Source organism: Bacillus rossius (assembly GCF_032445375.1).
Source record: "Bacillus rossius redtenbacheri isolate Brsri chromosome 4 unlocalized genomic scaffold, Brsri_v3 Brsri_v3_scf4_2, whole genome shotgun sequence".
In the NCBI taxonomy this organism is placed as follows: domain Eukaryota; kingdom Metazoa; phylum Arthropoda; class Insecta; order Phasmatodea; family Bacillidae; genus Bacillus; species Bacillus rossius.
The window spans coordinates 1,673,112-1,696,508 of record NW_026962011.1 but is presented as its reverse complement, the minus strand read 5'-3'; the positions used below and the strand labels follow the sequence as shown (position 1 = coordinate 1,696,508).

Genomic DNA, 23,397 nt, shown 5'->3' with positions numbered 1-23,397 from the left:
CTAGATCGAATCCCGGACTGCACGATCCCGATTTCAATTAGCCACCGCCCTAAAGCAAGTGTTGAGGTTAGGATTAATACACAGCACACCAATCATAGCCATCCAGTGCGGAAGCAAACGCGTCCTGAATGGCCCGGCCAAATGAGGCAATTGTTTATCTTGCAGACGACCGCCAAACAGCACTATATTGAACTATCAGATTTGTATATTTTTCGCGAAAAATACATACCCCTAGCCATGGTCGATTTCATTTTACCAAAAGGTACCCGACGGATTGTGTCGTCTGTAAAGACCTCGTTCATAAGTTCCGTGTTTGTTTATTTACCCCTGCAACGTCTTTCTGGGACGAGATCGCCAGCGGCTAAGCGTAGCGGTAGTCGTCGCCGCAACATCGCAACGTCTTGGCAGTTGAGAGCTCCGGAGTACAACGTGCGAGACTCGTTAACTACTTTCATCCTCCCCCTCTCCTCCTGCATACTACACCCACGAACACCCAACACTTGGTTTGGCCCCACACGAACACACACGCGCACAGCCGCGGGACCACTTTACAGCCTTTGAACTTGTTAAACAAGCAGCGCGCCGGCTTCTCGGAACGAGAAAAGCCATTACTGGAGCTGAATGCGGGCAATAACATCCACAGTACAACGGTCCGCATAGTTTCGCTACACCGCCGCGCAACGCCTTTACTCCACTTCCGCCCGGCGTGGGTCGCGCGTCTCTTTGTTCGCGGCCCCGCGCTGTCGGCCTGCCAGCTCCGGGTGGCAGGGAAACCTCGGAAGACATGCCCTGGGTTCGCCTTGCCTTCCGTTTATATATCTGAAATAACCTGAGGTTAAATTATACTGTTTTCTTTTGTTATATATATATAATTTGTGAAATTTTAGCTTCACGTATTATTGTCGCAAGCAGCACCAGCGAGCGTCGCCTCGCCAGCATAGGCACCACGTGATGGCCTCCCTGCCGCTGGAACGCTGGAAGGTCCGGAACCGTACCGCGATGGGCAACAGCTGGAACGACGACGGGGTGCTGGAGCCGGTCCAGGGTTAGTCTGCGACGGACGGACGGGCGAGCCAGCTGGCCCCCGGTGGAACGTCACGACGGAGCCGCGGCGCGCATCGGCAATGCGAGGGCGGCGCGGGCGCCCGCGGGAGTCCCGCCACACCCTCCGCGAGCGACCGCGCGCGGGGAACAGACTAACTAATTGGAAACAAAAAAAAACAATCGGGTGCATGTGCTTACGTACGCGCGTTACAAGCTATATTCACTTTGGCGTGGTAAAAAAAAAACTTTAATTTTGTATGCAAATAATTAATATAAATGAAATAATAAAAGGACGTGAGTGCTTTATAAATACGGTTGTTAAAGTATAAATTAAAACAAATTAACTATTTAATTTAGTAAAATAATTGAGAAATTGATTAAATAATAAATAAAATGGATAAATATGCTGAAATTTTATTCTAGCTTATCAATTTAATTTTTTTATTAAATGAAAATGTAATAATTTATACATACGGGAACATAACCTCACTTCTATGAATAAACTTTAAAAGGTTTAGAAAGACAATTTCTATCACTAATATTCACAATTAATGTGTATAAGATTTAAAAGCACATTTTAAATTTTTATTTGTATATAGCTTTTTTTTTTCATCCTCTGAAAATTTCGTATGGTGCGCGCGCGTCGCAAATATTCACTCAAATCATTTTTTATAACTCGCCTAAAGAAGTTCAACTTTAAAAAAAATATGTATTTAGGAACAAAATTTTGGTATTGACAATCTTCTAAGACTGTAAATATATGAACAGTTAATAGTGTGTTAATTGTAGGACCACCAGGCCCGCAGCTGCTACGATGACAAACAATGCCATGTCGCGGTGTTGTACCAGCGGGTGGTAATTCAAATAGCCCGACAGTTTTTAGGTAGTGTTTAAAATCGACACGATAAATAGCGCTACTATATATGGCTAGTTCTTTGGTAAATTCATAGAGAGCGTTAATACTTAAATTAAATAATAATTGAAACGTTAATGTATGAATTAAATAATAAATAGTAGTAAAATCATAAATTAAAATATAATATTACTGTTATTAAATGTGTTTTTGACGGTAATGTGTTACCACCTGATCGCTTCAATAATAACTGAAGAAAATGAAATTGATCCACAATTAACAACGAAAAAACAAAACAAAAAAAAATTCACTTTCTGAAATTGTATCGAGCATCCTGAAAATAAACAAGTCTTGCGGCGTTTATTATTAATAATACTCTACTATGCGAGACGGAGAGCTATGTATGTCTCCGTTCAAGTGTAAAAAAACCCGTTGACAATCGTTTTTTTCGATACATTATATCGTCACACACTTCTTTCGATCACGTTACTTCACGTGTAGATACATAGATGGCAGTGCAGATGAGGGTACAGGAAAAGCAACGCTGAGGATGTAAGATGTATGGTCGAAACAACTGGTCTGAGCTCGAAGTGACGTCCTCTGGGGTGACCCGAGGACGTGGAGAGTGGATAGCGGCGAGGATCGCCGTCGGGGAATTCGGGGAAGGGAAAATGGAGGAGGAGAGCGTGGGAGGAAGGCGTAATTGCGAAAGAAAGTCCACGCGGCAAACGAACCGTCCCGACCTCTTACCCGGGCTGTCGCCTTCGTCGCGAGGCACGCGACCCGCGGAGGAGAGGGGGGGTCCCTCTGGCGCCGCCGAGGAGAAAGCCCCACCCACCAGAAGACGCACGCCGACAGCTGCCGGAAGTCTCCCCCCCCCCCCCTCCACCTCGGCGGTCCAGAGACCTTTAGCGCGACACATGTTCGCCTTGGCGACCGCGCTCCGACCGAGAGCAGGAAGGGATATTGCACGGACGAAAAGGTCGCATACCTCCGGCGCGGCCACGTGATCCAGGCCTGCCAACTCGGCCCTGCGGATAAGACGGAGGACGGACACTTCCGTGACGCCCGAGTACCCCTGACGAAACCCCACTCCTGAGAAGTTGATTGCGTTGGCCGCCTCCTGACAGCGGAATAACGAAACGCTTGTGAACTCGTTACGACAGACACGCAAACTCCGAACATGGAGTTCTTTTTTTTTGTATACCTATGTTTCATCACTTCACGAAACAAATAACCCCGATTATGCTTCTCGCTGCAGAAACGAGATGAAAGTTGTAGACATTTAAATTCAAATCAAGCTGACTATTATTATGTGAATAAATTGTTTCAATTCGCCTAAGCTGCAGTGAAGCAAATTCGCTTTACTGTCATCGAAATGCCGGTCGGATAACCGTTCGAATGTGTGTAGCCAGTCATTTGCATTCCAGTTATTACGCGTATGAATTAAAATATATGAGAAAAAAGAACATTCCGACATGAAAACACGTATTTCTTTGGAGCAAGTCTATTATAAAAAGTCGTTTGGAAAAAAAACCGACGCAACCGTGTTGCTTGCGCTTTGCGCTGGGGAATTAACCAAATAGATCTAAACGAGTTTGGTAAAAAAAAATATACATCCTGATTGGTTAAAACTGGTAGTTGTTCACATCAAATACAGTTATCCTTTAAAGTAAGTCGGTTTGAATCTTTCTGGTGGAACAACATTCAACACACGCGTCCACACATAAATTTTAGTTTAAATACCTGTTTATTATTTAGTTGACACGTTCTGAACAAGTTATTGTCAGAACCAAACAGTGTCGTGTATATTTTCAATAATTCTCCCGTTGGTAAAGAGAGCAGACGTGTTATTTTGGGAGGCCGCCTAGTCAGGAGTATATTTGTGATTGTGAGGCAGAATGATAAGGTCGACGCTCACTGGTGCTTCTTGCGCGTTAACGCCTCTAAGCGCAAGGCTTAGATGGTGCATAAATGAAGATGGTGTTATTCAAGGCCCATAAGTGCTTTCAAGAATACCTACCGGATGGTTCATGTTAAAAAAATTATTCTTAAAAACGCATACTAGCCATTTTCATTCTTCTAAAAATACAGTTTAAAAATTAAATACGAAAAGAGAACTATTCATCCACCATCGTAAACAGACACCGCTGTGATATCTTGAGCAGTTTTCAAATGGCGAGGTTTCTTCTGAAGCTCTGCACACCGTGTGTGTTGTGTGTGTTCTCGGTGTAAAAGGGGGTGGGGGGGGGGGGGTGTTATGAACGTCTCTCAGACCTCCCACGACAAACGCAGACATTAAAGAAAGGCTAGCGCTGACCAGGAAGGACGAAAATAGCCCACTTTCGAACTTTCTAGAGCCCAGTTCTAAAATGCTTTTGTCATTCAAATGAGGTTTCCTCAACAGACGCTACAGACATGAATAACGCGTAACACACAGCTTCCCTCAGTCCCCTCTTCATCCAGACCTAAATTTTCTTCTACAACAGTTAATTTATAGTGCCTTAATTTCTATTTGGCGTGATTTACCATCCATTTTTCAATGTCCTATCGCTTCTTGCTTTTACTTTCGTATATCTGTCAGTTCATGTCGGCTATCACTTCCTCTTTTATTAACTCCTTTATAAAATCACGTCTTGTCATAATAAAGCAACTGATTTTTTCCCGTAAGCATTTTGAGATTTAACAATTATATTTAGAGATCGGAAAAATTCGCGAATTCATTTCGCGATAGGCTAAAATACAAATCGTTATACCTCAGTGCTGCCTCTGCTATTGGTTCACAACTCACCTGGATGACTCTGGGCCAATGAGAAACACTCAAACAAAGCTTTATCGAATCACAGGCTGCTACGCTGGGACGTCTCACAACACAGCAGCCAATGAGTGGGTGACAATTGATCGAGTGTACGTAGAACTATGGAGTTCATCCTGCAGGTCACTGAACCCGCGAATTTTTCCGGTCCCTAATTATATTATAAGCGAATCAAATTTTTAATCCTACTTCCTCATACTTCATAAATTTACTATCTCTAAAGATGTGGCATCCTCTTTAACCCTTAATAAGCATTAATAAAAGCGTAGTCACTCATTCCAACATTCGTCTGCATACAACATCCCCACACGTACACATACATTTAAGCCTCTAAAGTATTTACTCCAATTTCAACCATACAAAACTAATGTTTTTATTGTAATGTTTTTAGAAAATTCCTATGAAACCATAGCATATCTATTGTGTGTATACTTGTTTAGCGCGATTCCCACACACATATACACACACAAAAAAAAACAGTTTAGTGGCCGCCCGAAATAATTTTTTCCAATATAGACAGCAGAACTTATATTCAGTGGTTTCAACAAAATAACTTAACTGTTTCGTATTAGTGACAACAAAATAACGTGTCCGTTTCATATTATTGACAGTAAAATAGTGTCTCCGTTTGCTATCAGTGACAAAAAATAACGCATCCGTTTACTATCAGTGACAACAAAATTTTGCTGTTGCACGTCACTTCGCGAACAGACACGATATATTTTGTAACGTCTACATTGACAAAAATATTCAGTGGGCGATTACAAAACACTATTTTTTTCCCCCGTACGCTATTCTATAGGCTAATAACTTTTGATGACATGATAAGGAACGTAATCATATTCCCCTCCCCAGGGAGCACCGGAGAGAAGGACAATGCTGTGATGGAGCGATGGAACAAGAGAAGAATCTACTGGTCCGACGTAGAAGAGATCGTCCACGGTGTTTCACGCGTAGAGGATGAGGGCATGTCCAGCATGACTGCCTGAATCTTGCGAGGACACTGAAGGAGGGGGAACAGGAAGTCGCCCACGGTGTTCTTCTTCTGTGCACTGACCAGGGCATGTTCAACGGAGACTCCCGGAACGGGGAACGTGGCCAGCGGGGGAGAGGTTGCCCGATGGAAAGGGAAGCGACACTGCAGCCAAGTGCAGAAGAGCGAGACCCATAGTAATCGCAAGGCTTCGGAGGATTCGGAGGACGGCCGCGACGTTACGCATGTCACAGTCGCGCGGGCGTGACGCCAACAGCTTCACCGCGAGGCGCCTTCCCCCCCTCCCCTCGGGCAGTGGAAGAGTGGCGGGAGCCTGCATGCTGACCCCGCCGCACGGTCGTTGACGCCGCCGCGGGCAACTCGCGGTCCTGCGTCACTGCCGACCATCGGCTCTGCCATGGGGCGCTCTCCCCACATTCCCCTCATCCTTACTCGCCACCCGCGTCTTCCTGCCCTCGGAGAATACATAGCACGTCCATAAAAGAATGTCCCAGTTTCAATTGTATATTATAACAGTTTAATTTAGACTATTTACAAAAAATCACATATCAAATCGTAGGCAAAACTAACCTAGTTTCCTAGTTTATTTTCCTTCTAATAAATGTCCAACATGTGCACCTTTAGTTGTGCGGCACACATCCAACGTCTGGAACAATTGAAGGAATAGCCTCTTAAATTTTGTGTCTCAGCTCTGGCAAATCATTAGGTAGCGGCGGAACGTAGACACGATCTTTTGTAAAGGAGAGAAAAAAAAATCGCATGGCGTTATGTCAGGTGAACGCGTAGGCCAGCGAAAAAAGAGCTCCGTCGTCTCGACCATTATGATCAATAAAACGGTCAAGGACTTGGACGTTCAACCACTCTCGTTCGCGCCATCCGTCACATACGGCAGCACCGTGGTTACACGTTTCCGTTCCATTCACGGGAAATTACTCCCTCCAAATGCCGTCTACCATAGAGCTAAGATGTTACTCACCGTCGAGGTCTGGGGTGGCTTTTTCGGCGGGTGTCGTCACATGCTCGGCGTCAGCGCCCCGGACCGCCTCGGGCTCGGACGACGCGTCTGACGAGCTCTCCGCGCGCGGCCTGGGCTCGATCTTGCGCGATAGGTCTGCGGGAAGAGCGAGGTACATCTCACGTCTCGAAGACAACGAGCTCGTTAACACATAACTAGAGACCTGCAAAATTCGCGGTTTCGATGGCCTTCAGGATAGACTGCACATACCCCTGTACACTCGGGCAAATAACGCAAGTTCATTGGCTGCCGACTTGTAAGTCGTCTCAGCTGGTTTGTCTGTGATTCGATCCTTCTTTGGTTGAGGGTTTATAACTGGTTGAGATTCGTCCAGATGAACAGAACAGTAAGCCAATAGCAAAATTATCTAAGAGGTATATGTGTGTGAATTCTAGCCTATCACCGAATGAATACGCGAATTTTGCAGGTCTCTACTTATAACAAATTACAAAATACGGCGGTTACTGATGAATCATCTACCAATTCAACATCCAAGTTTAGTACTAACATACAACATATAAAATATTGTATTATATATTCAATATATAATTAAAAACTAACCTTAAACATATTAAATATAGTTTTAAATATAAAAATATAATTAAAATTCTTATTTTTATACTGTCATTCACACGCTCACACACACAATCATGCAGTATTTTCTTGGTTACGTGTATGTAAATTTAGATAGCTATTTTTTTTAACAAATGTTTTTAAAAATATCTTGGTAAACCGTTGATGTCTAGCTAGCATCCTGGTTGAGGCTGTTTCTCAGGCGAGATGCGGTAACTGTGGAGGATTTCGACATGGTTTTGGTTTGTAAATTTACTGATAGTTATCTTCGAGTAACTTACTTTGAACATGAACGCACAAGAATCATCTTCAAGTGCAAATAAAATCTTCAAAACTTGTTAAGGGCCCCGTCTACCCAGGCACACATGCGGTGTGTAGAGCTTCAGAAAAAAAAAAAAAACACGTGAAAACTGGTCAAGATATCCGTTTACGAAAAATATTTAAGAATACGCTGAGAGTGAATAAGTAGTTCTGTATTTCGTTTCTAAGCTGTATTTTCAGGAGAGCGAAAATGGCTAAAACGCGTGTTTTAGAATAATTTTTAGGCATGAAACATAAGGTACAGATTCATGAAAGCACTCAAGGGACTTGCATCACACATTTAGTTCGATTTTTCCACCATATAATGTAATGTTATGGTTACCACTCAAATCTCACGTTGTCCTGTGCACGACGAGAAGACTGCGCGCCAGTTCAGAGCATTGTGCTAAGAGGCGACACCGTGCTAGAAACACCAGCGATCGTTGACCTTAATATCCCACCTCACTGACACAAACATGCCCATGACTATGCGGGTTACTTACGACTACAACAAAAACAACTCTCCCTTTCTTTCTACGTACTTGTAGATTCAACCTGTTTAGTACAGCACGCGGAACTCGAAATTCGGAATATGGCGTTCTTTGTACGTTTATTTGACGTGCATTCTTTTTTTGAAAAACTGTTTTTAAAAATTGCAAGTTTTAACACTGTGGCACTTGACGAATACGATGATGTTCTTTTGAAAAATAATACACGGAAAATTCGAACGTAATGACATGACCACGTATTACCTTTTTATGCTTGTGTCTAGCCGCTGACAACTGTGCCGCATCTTCGGCTTCATTCGAGAATTCACGCCGCTGCTCGTGAGTGTGACAGTGCATGAACGACACAACAACCACAACAATATTTTGTGCGCTCACTCTTTCAGTTACCGTGTTCAAATAAACTGCCTTTAACTTATAAGATGTCATTCTTAAAATTAGCAAGAGTAATTTAAAGAATTATTCAGTAGGTTAGCTACATTATAAATACTTTAAAACATTGTGGATGGTCGGTTATATTAGGTAAGTATAGCTACATTAAATATATTGTAAAATAATTTTATGGTTGCTTAGCAAATAACTTTTTAATATGTAGCTATCCAGCGCTAGGAAACAGTTTACATGATTTCACAGTATCTTTAATGTAGCTATACTAACCAAATCAACCGTCCACAATGTTTTAACGTATTTATAATGTAGCTAACCTAACCTAATTGACCATTGGTTATCATGAGTTGTCCATCCTTCCACGCCGTCTTTATTCGTCAGGAGTGTCGGGTGTGCCGAGCATACCCGAGGCTAGCCGAAGATGCGGCACAGTTGTCAGCGGCTAGACACAAGTCCTTTTTATTTAAGACTGTCACATGGTTTAATTAAGGCCTCTAGATGGCAAATTCGAACACGGAATTGCACATAGTATTCTGACTGGTAACTGGGCGGACCTGACCCAATTACGAGGCAGGTATTAAAATGTCTTCGGAATCGAACCAATTTTGTTCAATCATCGAATGTACTCAGCCAGCTCGGCCGTTGGCGCGTTACTTGATTGTTTGTAACATCAACGTTTTCCATTCTTGAACACAATTCTTGGTGTTGCCCGTTTAGTTTAGCTAAGTTATAAAATACACAGTGTTAAAATACAACGCGTGTCTAGTCCCCCGGCACTGAGTCAGTAGTTGAAATCATTTAAAGATTTGTCGCTGATTATTCTGTTATTCATTGGGCAACTTTTTGCAGACCCGGGGATATTAACCACAGATCAGTGACCCAAACAAAAAATTTAAACATAAAAAGCCGAAGAGAAATGGAATATAATGAATAAAAAAGTTAGCTATTGAATATTATTATAATTACTAAAATTTTATAAAAAGGTGACAAAATTATGTTGAGATATTACAATATGTATATTTAATTATTTTGTCGCTTACGTAACCTATACAATATCATTAAGTTTTATGATAACGTTTTCACAATCCACTTACATGGCACAAAATAAAGCCCATATTTAATCCATCTATGAGTTCTTCCAACCATACCCCGCCTCCTTTTTCATCCTCATGTTTTCCTTTGTTCCAGCGGGGAAAAGACGCTCAAATACAGCGAGGAAATTCGCTCCTAAGTATGGTCCTAAATTTACCTCTCGCAAACCGAAGACTTTAAGCAGCCTTGAAGAACAAATTTTTGTTCCTTATGTAGGATTATATGTTTATAAAGCACCTGTCTGTCAATATCTCTGAGTGTACATAAATTGCGTACACGAATATGAAGCGTTTTCTCAGCAGCACTGTTTTCACAAACTTTATCTGTTCTAAGTACAGTTCGTTGGAACTTGCGTCATGAATTTAGTCACTATTCCAGAAGATTTAAAAGTTAAAAGGTTCATTCAGCCAATAGATTAGAAACAAAAAAATTAAATTCATAAATAGTTCCTAGTTTAAATATATCATTTTTGTAAAAGTAATTTAACCCAAATGGATTATAAAATATATTATCAGACTACAGTGATAACACAACTCCTTCGAAACTTAATCCTATAAGGAAGGCACAATAATTTCTTGAATCACGATCTCAACTTTACAGTTACGCTACGAACGAATCGTAAGGGATAGGGGGTTGGGATATGGATACACAAGTTATGCTTAAATTTTTAATGAATTGGTCTACCTAAATGAGGTCTACTCTAATAATTGCTTAATGACATTAAAGAGCACCTCTTGGACTACATTAAATGATAGTCCATGATAAACTTAGTTAAAAGCCCAAATATGAATACAAAATATAATGCAAAAACATTCATGCCTAATAAAATAAACAGGCCTACATACCAAATATAAAGAATGTGCAGATACCAATATCTATATAGTTATTTAACACAAATTTAATCTTATGTTTGTGTCTACAGTAAAAATCCTATTGTTTTCTTTGAAATCTCGTGACTGGGAGTTGCGAATGCTCGGTAATAACTAACAACATAAAAAAAACTTTATCCCAAAAAATGTCCTATAGTATAAAGAAAATTAAAACATTTCTGTAATTATATTAATATATTATATAAAACAAGTTCAAAAGTAATTACCATCTAAGTATACTCCGAAAGCTCGAATCTCCAAATCGAACTCGTCCAGGTCGGCGGAAGAACACATATTAAAAAAATAAGAGCTAAGCAACTTAGCGGAATTAACAGGACGCGTACATTGTCCGAACTGATACTGCGCTTCAACCAGCCAAAGACACTCCGTTATCGCACAGAATGAAGTGAGTTATCTATCCTTGCAAGGTCACTCGCACATGGCAGCCGTGGCAGGTAATCTCCGTTTTTCTTTTTATCATCTCTTCTCCGACTATCGCCGGCGCGCCAGCTGATACTCGCCGGGCGGGTACAGCCACCGCCAAAAAGCTTGCGCCGTCGCCGCCAGCTGGAGAACTGGCGTCCGCCGGGGCCCGCCGGACCTGGCAACGTCGCAAAACTGGGCCCTCGTCTCTACGCTTGACGGCCTGAGCGGGTCTGGAAAACGAACACACGGGTTGTTGCAATCACACAAAACTTTTTTTTTTCGGGAGCATCTGAATGTTCATGACAGTGTTTCAAGGCGGATGTGGGAGTTGTGGGATCATGGCATGCTAGATGTCGCGTACCGTTTCTTCGCGGCGCGGCGCCACTGCGTGGTCCTTGCCTTTCAGGTATAACCCGAGTGCCGGTCCAGCCTTACTGGCTTACAAATATAAAAAAAACATTGTGTGACAAAAAATAAATAAATCACACCAAGCAGGCACAAACAGTAGTTAAAACTGATGACGTATCCACTTAACGATTTCTACTCACAAACGGCGCAATTACTGAGAATTCCTATATGTACAACTCTTGTTTACCAAATACTGTACCAATAATCAACAGTAATTTGTGGCTAAGGGCTTAATTGTTTATGTATTTTCATGTGAAAACCACAATATTTCTAATGCATATATATATATATATATATATATATATATATATATATATATATTCGATTAGAAAACAATGCACCAAAACCAATACGAATGTCCGATGTTAGGTTGATGTGCTGAAAATTTCAAGGATTAATTTTATATTGAAAATAGTCCGATTTTAATAAGTAATCACGCTAAAAAAAAATGCAGTTTAGATTTTAAATGCTGATTAAAACTTCCAAGTGTCAATACTGCAAAAAAACTATTAAAGGAATGTTGTTACTTCCTAATTTGAATCGGAAACTCCATAAACATTCCTGCTATCTACAGTACAGAAGGAAAAAAAACCTCTAGTCGTGACAAAATGACAGTGAAGATGGCGAAAGCCTTCGGATTACTTAATTGGCTAAGTTCCGAGAAACAGTGACTCACTAAACCAGCGAGGTGAAGGGTAACAGCTTTACAGTGACTAATATGACAGATTATAATCACTGGCTCAAGATGACTTGCTAATTTTCTCGCGCTGACCAGAAATCATCACACGAGCCTAACATGCGATAGAGTCGTCATTTCAAGAATGTGTGGAGTTAATTATAAGGTTAAATTTCAGTATCACCCTTTCCAGTGCAAACTCTCTGAATTTGTGATGATCATACAGCGGCATGTATTATAGCAACGAATCACGGTGGTCGCCATAGCTGACAGACCTAAACTTGAACGAAGTATAAAAGGTAATAAAATAACTGACACACGAAGTGTAGAGTTCAAATCAAATTTAATTAATTAGTTACTATCTTTACATACTGTATTGACAGGTATGGATTAATAATCGGAGCGTTTAGGTGCACTAAGCCACATTGAAAAATGTCTACCTCTAGGTAGAAAAACGTTTGCAAAGAAACAATATTTTTTCAAGCACGATTTTAAACTTGGTTATAGCTGCAGAAATATATATATATTTTTTGTTTTACAAAAATAAAATAAAAATGACGAAATTTCGCTTCCAGGTGAATTATGTGTACCGACAACGAATAAAAACAGCCGAGAATGCGTGTCGGTAAAATGCAAAACTCAATAAATAAGAATGAGTTCAAAACAATATTCACTGTAAGGAAAATCAACGTCTACATTTTCTTACTGCAATGAAGAAAAAGAAGCAAATCATTCTGGGTGTCACACAGACCACATCTCAATGATCGATTAAAAAAAAAATTCTGGTTCTGTGGTGCCTATTGCGCCATACATACTCGATGCACCTGAAAATCTCAAACTTGGGACTCGGCGCTATCAAAGCCTGCGGAGATAAGATAAACATCCTGGCGTATGAATTTCCCGAGCAGTGTAGCCACCGCGGACGAGCTTATCTGGATCCACAAAAGGGGGGGGGGGGGGAATCGCCGCAACAACAAGCAGGCTAGTCCCAAGGCAGTCTATACTGGGTTATCTAGCACGAGACAGCTTCAAAGAAATTTGGTCGCCGTCAACACGGGGTGGCGGCTATCTCCCGCGAACAAACATGACGACAGGGACTGTGTGTCTCCCTGCGCAAAGGGAACATAGCAATTTCAGCTTCAATCAGTGAAATTATTTTACTGAAACTAAGTTGACGCGTTACCATTTGCTGACGAACGAGTGAACTTCACTAAGAATAGACGCCTGGATTCGTGAAATTTACAAATTAAAAAAGAGTGGAAATAATAAAAAAAATACAAATTCTCTCTCTCTCCCTCCCTCCCCCCTCTCTCTCCCTCCCTCCCTCCCCCCCTCTCTCTCTCCCTCTCTCGCAATATCACAGATATATAAGATAACTCAGATCTGGAGCAGTTTCCACTGTTTGACATTTTATGTGCAGAACTGCACTTGACAGCTGATGAAATCAAAACAAAAATAATGCAAACTATCATGTTTGTTTGTTTTTAAATCAGCTACGTCATGCTTTTAAGATTTTGGAAGAATTAAGGAAAACTAAATTAATTACAGAATTAACAATTTTCACGTCTACTTAACGACATAATTATAATTTAATTCCGTGTAATTTATTTTCAATTTATTTAATGTCAACATTATATTGAATATATATATTTTTTAATGACATGAATCAGCAAGTGACGTCGAATTTTAACCTGAAAAGTTGATTTGTAATCTCTTCCTTTTAGCCTGTGGGTAAGTTCGCAAAATGATAAAAAAGTAACTTAAAAAAAAGCTAATCAAGCACAAAATCTGCAACACGCACACATAAAAATTTATATTTCTATGTTTTAAGATAATAGCGTTACTTGCCACCTCCTCTAACCCATAGTCACGGTTGCGTTTACCCATTGGATTTCTGGTACTTTCTAGATGGAATCGACTGCCTTCGCATTTTCTTTGTCGAGTGAGAATAAAACTGTAATCTAGCTAAGAGCTGACCCTCTGCTACGGTAACTTCCTTGAGGATCACCTTAAAAATTACAGAATTGTAACTAAACACAAAATAAGCCACTTAAATAACGAGAGGAAAGTTTTGTGGTTAGAAAGAATAAAAAGTGAAATCGTAAAACAACGGACAGGATAAATGTTGGAGTATTAAAAGAAAAAAAAAGTAAGGGGTCCAATTAGAGGCAGGAATTGCTGCCAAATCGAAACGCAGTAAGAAGCTTCTGATTAATTGAAGCAATGATCGAGAACAGCTAACGGGATTGAATTTTGCTGCAAGTTGAACGTGCATGTTTGAATTACGCATTCATAATAGCATAGAAAAAAAAGGAAAATAGCGGTCTTCTATTGAATATTCAAAATTTAATCTGCTAGTGTACGCGTGTTAAACAGCCGAAAGCGCCATCTTATTCCGTATAATTTATTCAAGCTTGCGTTATATTTGTCAGTGGACTGACTACAAAAATTAACAGTAATGAGTTTGAAAAAAAAAATCTCCATGTGTGTGTGTGTTTTATATATATAACAAATAAAAAAATTGCAAATCCATCCATTATCCAGGTCTTCCGAACGAATGCTTAGAAGAAAGTCGTCCCATTATTTTTAATTTGACGGTAATCTCCAACTATCGGAATGTGAAAATCTCGTATTTCGCCGAATTACCAGGGGCCTCTCGAGACTTTCACGGCGATTTGAAAGTATAACGAAAACGGTGACGGCGGATGTCGAGGGAGGGAAGGGGGACAGCCACAGAGGCCGCGCTCCGAGCCGGAGCACGAGCGCCGCCCACGCGACAAGGGAGACAAGGGACGGTGAAAGTGCGGGTCACACGGCGCTTGTTCGCGTGACAGCTTGCACGCGGGGGTCTCCCGTCGCGACCCCGGGGCGACCCGCAGGTCGTCCTCGGAGCTCGGAGAGTGACCACGAGGCATAGCCCCCGCGGCCGCACGCCGCGCGACAGCCCCAGTTTACGAACCACGCAACGACGCAACAAGAAAATCAAAGTCGTTTATAAAGCACGCAAGCCGTACCAACTCTTTAACTCAAAATCTGATCAATCATCTTTATCACGAGAGCAAATAATTTCCCATTATTTACTATTTTCTTTCACTGTGTTAAATTTAAAAAAAGTTATCATGAAGAGAACATGGGATGGGTTCTAAGTGCATAACGTCTGCGTCTTTAAAAAAAAAATTCGGACCACTTCTCTTCAAATATTGGTCGACGAAAACGCACGCCAAAACGCAAGAAATTTGTAAGTTTGAACAACACTTGCGTTGCGCTAACGCGCAGTTTATCAACCAGTGATTTCCGAACATTTTGAGTCTTGAGTTTCTTGCGCAGTTTACCAAACCGGCCGGAGTCGTTGCCAACAAGCCCGGACACATGCCTCGCCCAGGTGCAAGGACGTGCAACTCGTCACGCTCGTACGAGTCACACGCTTGTCGCTCATGGAAATAAATATTCTGGATAAGATTGTGATATAATATTATATTTCTTGAAGCTAACATTTTAAATAGATACAATTATTCACGCTTTTCTAAAGCACACAATCCTTTACAATCCTCTAGCTAACACCGAAATTGACCGCAGTGAGTGGGACTGATTCCTGTTTGCTTACGTATGTATAAAATATTCACTTAAGCTTCTATTTTGAATTAGTCAACCAAAATTTTGGGATGACTGGACAAACATAAAGCTTCTTCAAGCTTGTTGAAATTGTTGGGTTTTCATAAAAAAAATTAAAACCTGATATCTTTGTGTTGGGGAGTTATCTGACCACGTATAGCTGGCGACTACAAGTGCAATTGTGTGATCAGGAGTTAGCAAGGGCTAACCAACAAATATAAATAAATATGGTTTCGTTCAATCTTGTGCAGTATTGGCAAAATACACTTTTAAAAAATTTCATCTTTGATTTAAAGAAGAACGCAATTTACAAATTTTCCAGGGATCTTCGCAAATTTACAGCTATCTTCGTAAATTTACGGACACTGAGTTCAACTTACCTTAGACATGAAACGAAAATAATATTCTTGGTATATTAACAAAACATTCAAAAACTGGTAATTCTACAGTAACAACAACTCGTATTTTGTCCACGTGTATGTTTAGCTTGCTTTAGAACGAAACATACAACTAGAAAGTCGAATTACGAAGAACTGTGCGTTTATTTGTGTTAAATTCTTAGTTGGAAAGTCCGTGTTTACTGTCGTTATAGAAATGGTTAAGATAGTTTTATGAAAAATACGCGCGTAAAAAACTTGGGGAACATCAATAAAGACAACGTAAACACATGAGTTTGCGCATGCCGTCGAGGTAAAAGTTTGGCAATTTTTGGCGTTCCGGAGAAAACGAACTTTCATACAATGATGCGAGCGAGGCGTGTTTAACGGGCCTCGTCCTGAGTTAGTTCGGCATGGTTCCTGAATTTCACGCACGAGTAGGTTCTGCATTGTTAACAGCTGAAGGGCAAAGTATGTAAAAAAAAAGGTTCAAAACAAAGAGTACACCATCTAAACTTAGGTTCCGAGCAGCTTTTTTCTCTCTCTCCCCTTCCTCTCCCTTCCCGTAGGTGATAGTTCGTGAGATAATTTTAACACTAGCGCGGAGCCCAGAATAACCTGTTCCCGCCCGAAGGCCCTCCGAGACTCGGGGAGTCATTCAACGGTAACCACGCCGGTGCGAGTCCGGCCATATGCGTCGGGCAAGGCGGCGTTGCCACGTCTTCTTCCCGCTGCTCCCCCCCCCCCCCTCCCCGTCTTCCACACGCCGCGCACAAGGGACGCCTACTGCTCCCAAAGTCTTTTCAACACTCCAGAATATTTACGTTAATGTAACTAGATATTTTTTTTGGTAAAATTACGCGCGGGACTTAAACCAATAAAAAACGAGATTTTTTTTTTAAATTTCAGCAAGTATCTTTGTTACGTCACTTAGCGACAGGTTCTGATTTCAAGGTCCCTGGCAAGTTGTTTGCAGGACAGTAGGGACTCTCGCGTGGAGGTGCCCACGTTACTGCACAGGTAAACGTTAAAACGGTTCATTACAAGCAAAGTTAAAAAAAAAAAAATTGTTACGCAAATGTAAATATTCTGGCGTGATGGTAAAGACTTAGGTTTCAACGGCGGGAAGTCGTCGCAGAAGAATGCTCGAGGTTTGAGCGCGAAACGTACAACATAACGCATTAACTTGGCAGTGTCGCGCGAAACTTACCAATTAGTTGTTTTTTAAAACCGGAAAAAAAAATTAAACAATATTTATTTTCAAATAAATTCTACTTAACTAAAATTAATGCTGTAAATTGGGTAATTTTGCCACCAAAAGAATATTATCACATAAGCATGAAAACTAAAATATATTTCAAAGAATTTTATTTTTAATTAACTTAATTACAAATAATATTTCGTTACCATATCCACAACGAAGTTCTTAAGTAAGTGCATGAAAAAAAAAGACCATAGTTTTTCTCACTTCATTGCGGGAACATAATTTGCCAAGGAATGCCCAAATCTGTGAAATCACCTAGTGGCATATCCGACGATATAAGACATGACTCCGCAACCAATAAACGACAGAGAATGCCTACAAAATAATAAAACAACCCGCAGATAATTTCACTTCTGAGAGATTATGTTTATGTACTGTTTAAGAAAAAATAATGTAAACGCAGCAAACGTGCGTGGCAAATTTTCTCCCTATTTTGCTCCCCGGAACCTGCGTTTCAGATAGTTCACCCCGCGATCCGGGAAGCACAGAGAGACGCAGATCCAAGCTCGGGCGTCGCTCCGTGCGCGCATGCGCAGACGGGGGTATGGCCTGCTACCCACACAGTCTCGTGGCTACGCGTGCGTGACTGGACCGCTTGCCTCCACCGGACTGCCCGGAAGTCACGCAACGTGGTCGTACTACTTGCACACAATAAATCCCACACGCTAACCGGCAGTTACATTCCGGGCATGAGTCTGTGGTCTCATTCAAAGAAATATTAGCCATCGAAAAGGCTGTTAAAGAGTTCCACGTACAGTCCGTTCACGTTTATCTGAACACTTTTAAAAACAAACGTCATCGCTGCCCATGAACGTATGGTTAAGATGGAAACAAAGCAAGCATAAAAAAAAAATTCCTCGGCTTAGGATCTTAATATAGTACTAAATTTTATATTGGTGGCAACTGACATCTCTTAAAATTCTAACCTTAAAAGTTCATAGGTCCACATTAATGTTATTTTACGTATGTGGCTGTAGGATTAAAGCAAGCTCATACATCATATTCCTAGCCTCGAATTACAAAGGAATCTTCGATAATCATTTTTTTTTTTTTTTTGAAAAATGAAAATTTCACCATTTTCACTATCCAAAATAATATACAAGATATTACGAGAAAAGAACATGGAAGACATACCTGTTAAAAATTTAATTTAGTAGAACAATTGCCTTACTATTAACGATTATACTTTTAATAATATACGATTCAGAAGTCACGAGCAGTTGAAAATGTAAGTATGCATACATAGTTTGATTTTCATTTACATAATCCTGTAAATTAGCGTCGAAGGCTAGAGATTCAATAAACTGTTACGGGAATACGAATGTATAACATTAAAATATTATTTATTACCATATCATTAAAAATGTTGTCAAGTGTTTGACTTTTATGTTGCAATAACAGTAAAAAAAATTGGTGCGACTTACACTGTTCAATTTTTTTGAATGTTAAAAACGAGAAACTATCCTCACTGCTCTGTGGAAAAACGCATCCGGTACTCCATTCTCAAATCCGGGGGATACAGTTTTGAACCTTTTAAAGACTTCACGATACACAAAAAGCTTATGCTTGAATAATAAATTATAAGAATCTACTAAAATACACACAAAGTAATTACAAACGAAACATTTCTATCATTCGCGTTGTTCATCATTAGTCGTTTAAAAAAAATAAACTTCAAGTTTAAAAGAAATAGTCTAAGAAACAAATAATAGTCCAAAACGTCATAATCCTCTAACACATCCCTCATACGAAAGCGCAACATGCGGTGTTTCCGTCCAGGGTAACCGTAAATAGCATGCACATTTTACCGCACATCATCATTTTATTGGAGAGTTGGTCGCACACTACCACATATTTCTCGCGCAGGAACACTGTTTGGCAGCGAACACGTCTGGCAAACACGACAGCGATCACGAAGCCAGGCGTCGCGCGTCAAACAAGCTGTTTGCTCAAGTAAAAGCCGACATTATCACGGCTTACATGAGTAACAAACCAAGCAGAATAACATTTGCTTTCCGAATAACCAAGAGCTAGAATGGTGATCAAAAGAATCACCTACCAACAAAGCGATTACCGGGTGGTGTTAAACCCAAAATATTTTTTTTTAAGTTGGAAACGTTGGCGGACATTTTTAAAAATCAATAAAATCATAGCTTGGAACTATTCTCATACATGCACACATAACGCACACATTAACACATTACTATTGAGGCCCTGTCACACAGTCAAATATCCCCCCCCCCCTTCCGCATATATTAGACAACAGAGTTGGAGGGGTAACATTGGACGGAAAATGGCTTCCAATTTTCTCCATCAAATACATTTGGACAGATAACTTCAAATATGTTTTAAATCATGTCACACTATCAAAGTTTATTCTTGGTCTGAGCTATCACGAACTTTTCCAATTTTATCTCAGTTTTAAAACTAAACACTTCTGGAGGGAATTTTTTAATTTTTTTAACATGTATAAATTTAAATCATATAACAACCGTTACATAAAGAAATAAATGATCAATGATTTTTTTTTAAGTTATAGAAACATAATTTCATTTCGAAACATAACATTTTTTCACATATGGCATTCTTATTAACATTATTTTAGTTATTTAAATGTTATAACATGCCCAAGTGCTTTTCGACATTTTAAACAATCGCTGTGACGGAAACTGATGTATTTTTCATTTTCGCTAGGCACATTTTTGAATGGCCGATTGCATCCAACATCTAACTTAGTTTAGAATAATTCCTGTAAAATATTGGATGGAAACTCAAGTCATCTAACTTGTCAAACAAACATGGCTGTTATTGTGACGTTTTCGGTGACGTCATTATCCCTCCAACTTTATTTCACACGATGTATTTGAAGGTGTTGGAAACTATAATTAGACAGTGTGACAGGTCCTTTAGCAACGCCCAGATGTGATAAAGTCAGGTCATTCTACATGCATAACACAATTGTTACGTTCGCGTTTTTTTATCACAATTCCCGCTCGCTTCTTCAGCCGGGTGTTTCCACCGGTAGCTGCACGACTGCCCCAGTGACTATAGGCAAACATTCACACAAGATCGTTCATCGCATTGCGTTTACAGTTTGCAGGGGTGGAGACGTTATTATTAATCCCTGTTCTCGGATACCGTTCTATTCATAGAAAGAAATATTTTTTGGCATCAGGTATTGGTATGAATTTTAATTTGTTGCAATATTTATAGTTTTTATTCATTACTGTTTATTCGAACACTTTAAAATATACGTTTCCACATAAATATATTATTATCATTCATATGAAAAGATTTACGTTCGGCAAAATTGCAGATATAAAAATAAAAAAAATATGTTTACTAATTTATTTATACGGGTTATTTTAAGATAAGAAGATCCTAAAGCTTTTATTTAGTTTCGTGGGTTTAATAACTTTAAAATAAAAATATTATGTACAACTTTAGCCCGAATTTTTCTTATATGACCAACCATTACCGCAAGAGGTGGAAAATAACAGGGGTTAAGGGACAAAAAAATAATCTTCCTTAGTAAGTAAACCATCAAATCAATTCAAATTGTTGGTAAAACTTACAAATATTATCTAAAACTTTTGACCAAAACATTTTTCGATACAACAAACCATCGCTGCAAAGGGTGGGAAAAAAGTTGTTAAGTGACGGAAAAATTTACAATTCCCTTATAAGTAAACTATAAACTTTATAACAATTAATTTTAAGTCTTGTAGAAATTATATAATATTTGGTCTGAAACAATTTTTGATTAGGCGAATTATTACCTAAAACAGGGATTGAAACTAAAAAAAATTAATTTCTCTAGAATCAAAAATGTTTGAATTTATTGCAAAAAAAATAACGTTATCTTAAACCTTGGTCCAAAGCAAATTTTTATACGACCACATTATTACCTACTTGAAAAATAATTTTTAAATGCCAAAAATTAAAAACAACCTTAGTACGCATAATATGAAATCCGTTTTAAGCTATTTAATGCTGGTTGCATTGAGTTAAAAAAAATCGAAAGAATTTTTGCTGCATGGAACTAGCGAACATATTTTATCGATCATTTTGGAATATTGGAGAACATACAGGATATTATGAACATTGAGTTCTTAAAATTTTCCAGGGGTTTATAGAAATTTCCAGAACGTTTCCAGAAGAAATAGGTGCTTCGAAATCTACCTACGCCTGTAGGCTTTGCCGAAAGGGAATTTTTGAATCGTTGTTCGGCGTTTTCTTAAAAAAAAAATTAAAAAAAATGGAAAGAGTTGTAGGCATGTGTTTGAGTTAAAAACGCGTGTGTGCTGTGTATGTTTGTGAAAAACTACGTTTATGTTGAATTGACTCAGACATATAAATTACCAAAAGCTCAGATTACCTGGAACGTAATGTACGTCCAGCAGCGAGCCTCTTCCTGCCTGACGTGTTGATGTCCAGTTTGGGATCGAAGCGAACGAACGCACCAACTGCCGCAGTGCTTGGGTCGGTCTTACGAGGCGGAAGCGGCCACGCCGGCCCCAAAGGTGCGTCCTCGGCCCTTTCTCAACGAGGATTCCACAGATCCCTCCCCAACTCGTCCCCCCTCCCCCCTTCCTCAATCCCCTCGGCGCCATGACGAGGCAAGCCGACCGCGACCAGACGCCGGCGTGCGACGTAGCAGAGCGGGCCGGGGAGGGAGGGGGGAGCCAACCCGTCCAGACCACACTCATTGTTCGTTATGGTAATGAGCGACCCGACCGCCCGTTCCGAAAATACCCTTCCGGAGAAACAGTTAGTCCCCCGGCCGTCACCGCCGAGTCATTAAGGCGACTGAGGCCCCGGTAACCCTACACGTTTAAATGTTTTATTTTTTATTTTGATGATGGCGGACTTAAATGAAGAAGTACTTCGAGCCTTCATAAGTCACGTCACGTACATCACCACCGCACGTGGAAACACCACAAAGTAAAATGACCCTGACTGAATGAGTGAGGGGGGAAAAAAAGAAGGTTTAGGATCTAAGGACACTTCTGAATGCTTACAGATTCAAACTTAAACCAAGTTAGTTGAAAATATGCTGTATTTTCAGGGGGAAAAAAAAGAATAAACATTACGCTTGGTTCGTAGGTGATTTATTTTAATGTTGAATTAATATTTTTGATCACTGAATTCGTTTTCAAGTATAAACATAACCGGGGAAGGGAGAGACATCAGAGGGTATGGGAGAACACATAGCGCATTTACGCTATACGAGGATTTTTATTTTTGGTACGTATTTTGTCGCATGGGGTGAAAAAAAAAAAAGGCTGGAAAGTATTGTCAGGTGCCGCGGATAGCTAGTGTGTCGCTGCTTTAGCGTCGAAAAAAAAAAATGTATAGCACGGCTCGGAAAAGCGACCCGCGCGGCTGACGGCGAACCCGAGAAGCTTGGAAAGAACCGTAATTTGCCTCATCGCGCATGCGCGGCAGGTAGACCAGTCGCTCGCTCTCCTCCTGCCGGTCCGCTCTTTGGTTGGGTACAACCCGAAGAGCCACGAGTTCTCTCAGTGGTTGTTCGCATACAGTCTAACGTCGAATTATATGGGGGTTTCCCTTTATAAACAAAAATAAATAAATTTGTAAACGTAGGCACGTATGTAATTTAATACTTTGCGTAAAAATTAAATTATTTAACTATACAAATAACGTAAAAAATATATATCCAAAAAAATTGTTTGCGACTGCTTGCAGTCCTATACGAGTGTATTTTTCCACGTGCATCATACTGAATGTATTCGCTATTGGCTAATGGCTTTACGCACAAGATTTAGAAAGAAAAACAAACTCTACATTTCCACAAAGTCTTCTCTCGTTCTCTCTCTCTCTCTCTCTCTCTGTATATTTCTCTCCCTCCCTCCCCTTCCTGTTTCCATACAACATGGTCTTGGTACAACTCAGCATTCCGAGTGAGGTTGTATGTTCGAATCCAGCGCAAGAAATATATTTTTTTTCCTTTTTTCGTGATGGGAAAATACCGGATTAGTTCCTAACATCACCATAAGGCCATGGTCAAATCCACCCCCAATTGTTCTTGATTGTTCCGTCACAAACACGCGTCACTCACGACGAGACACAGGCGAGACGTCGGAAACAGGAATAAACAGAATGCAACGCAACACGATAAATCAGGCGAGGACGGACACAGACGTCGCGCAGGAGCGCTAATAG

General features: G+C 40.2%; 1 protein-coding gene across 2 annotated transcripts in view; it reads right to left on the bottom strand.

The window, feature by feature from the left end:
* Positions 1-23,397, bottom strand: part of LOC134542200 (uncharacterized) — a 1,033,251-nt gene that overhangs the window by 125,963 nt on the left and 883,891 nt on the right. For both annotated transcript variants that reach the window (XM_063386263.1, XM_063386264.1), the window contains exon 5: positions 6,683-6,817. In XM_063386263.1, coding sequence (XP_063242333.1) covers positions 6,683-6,817 — 135 coding nt within the window. The remainder of the gene's footprint in view (positions 1-6,682; positions 6,818-23,397) is intronic.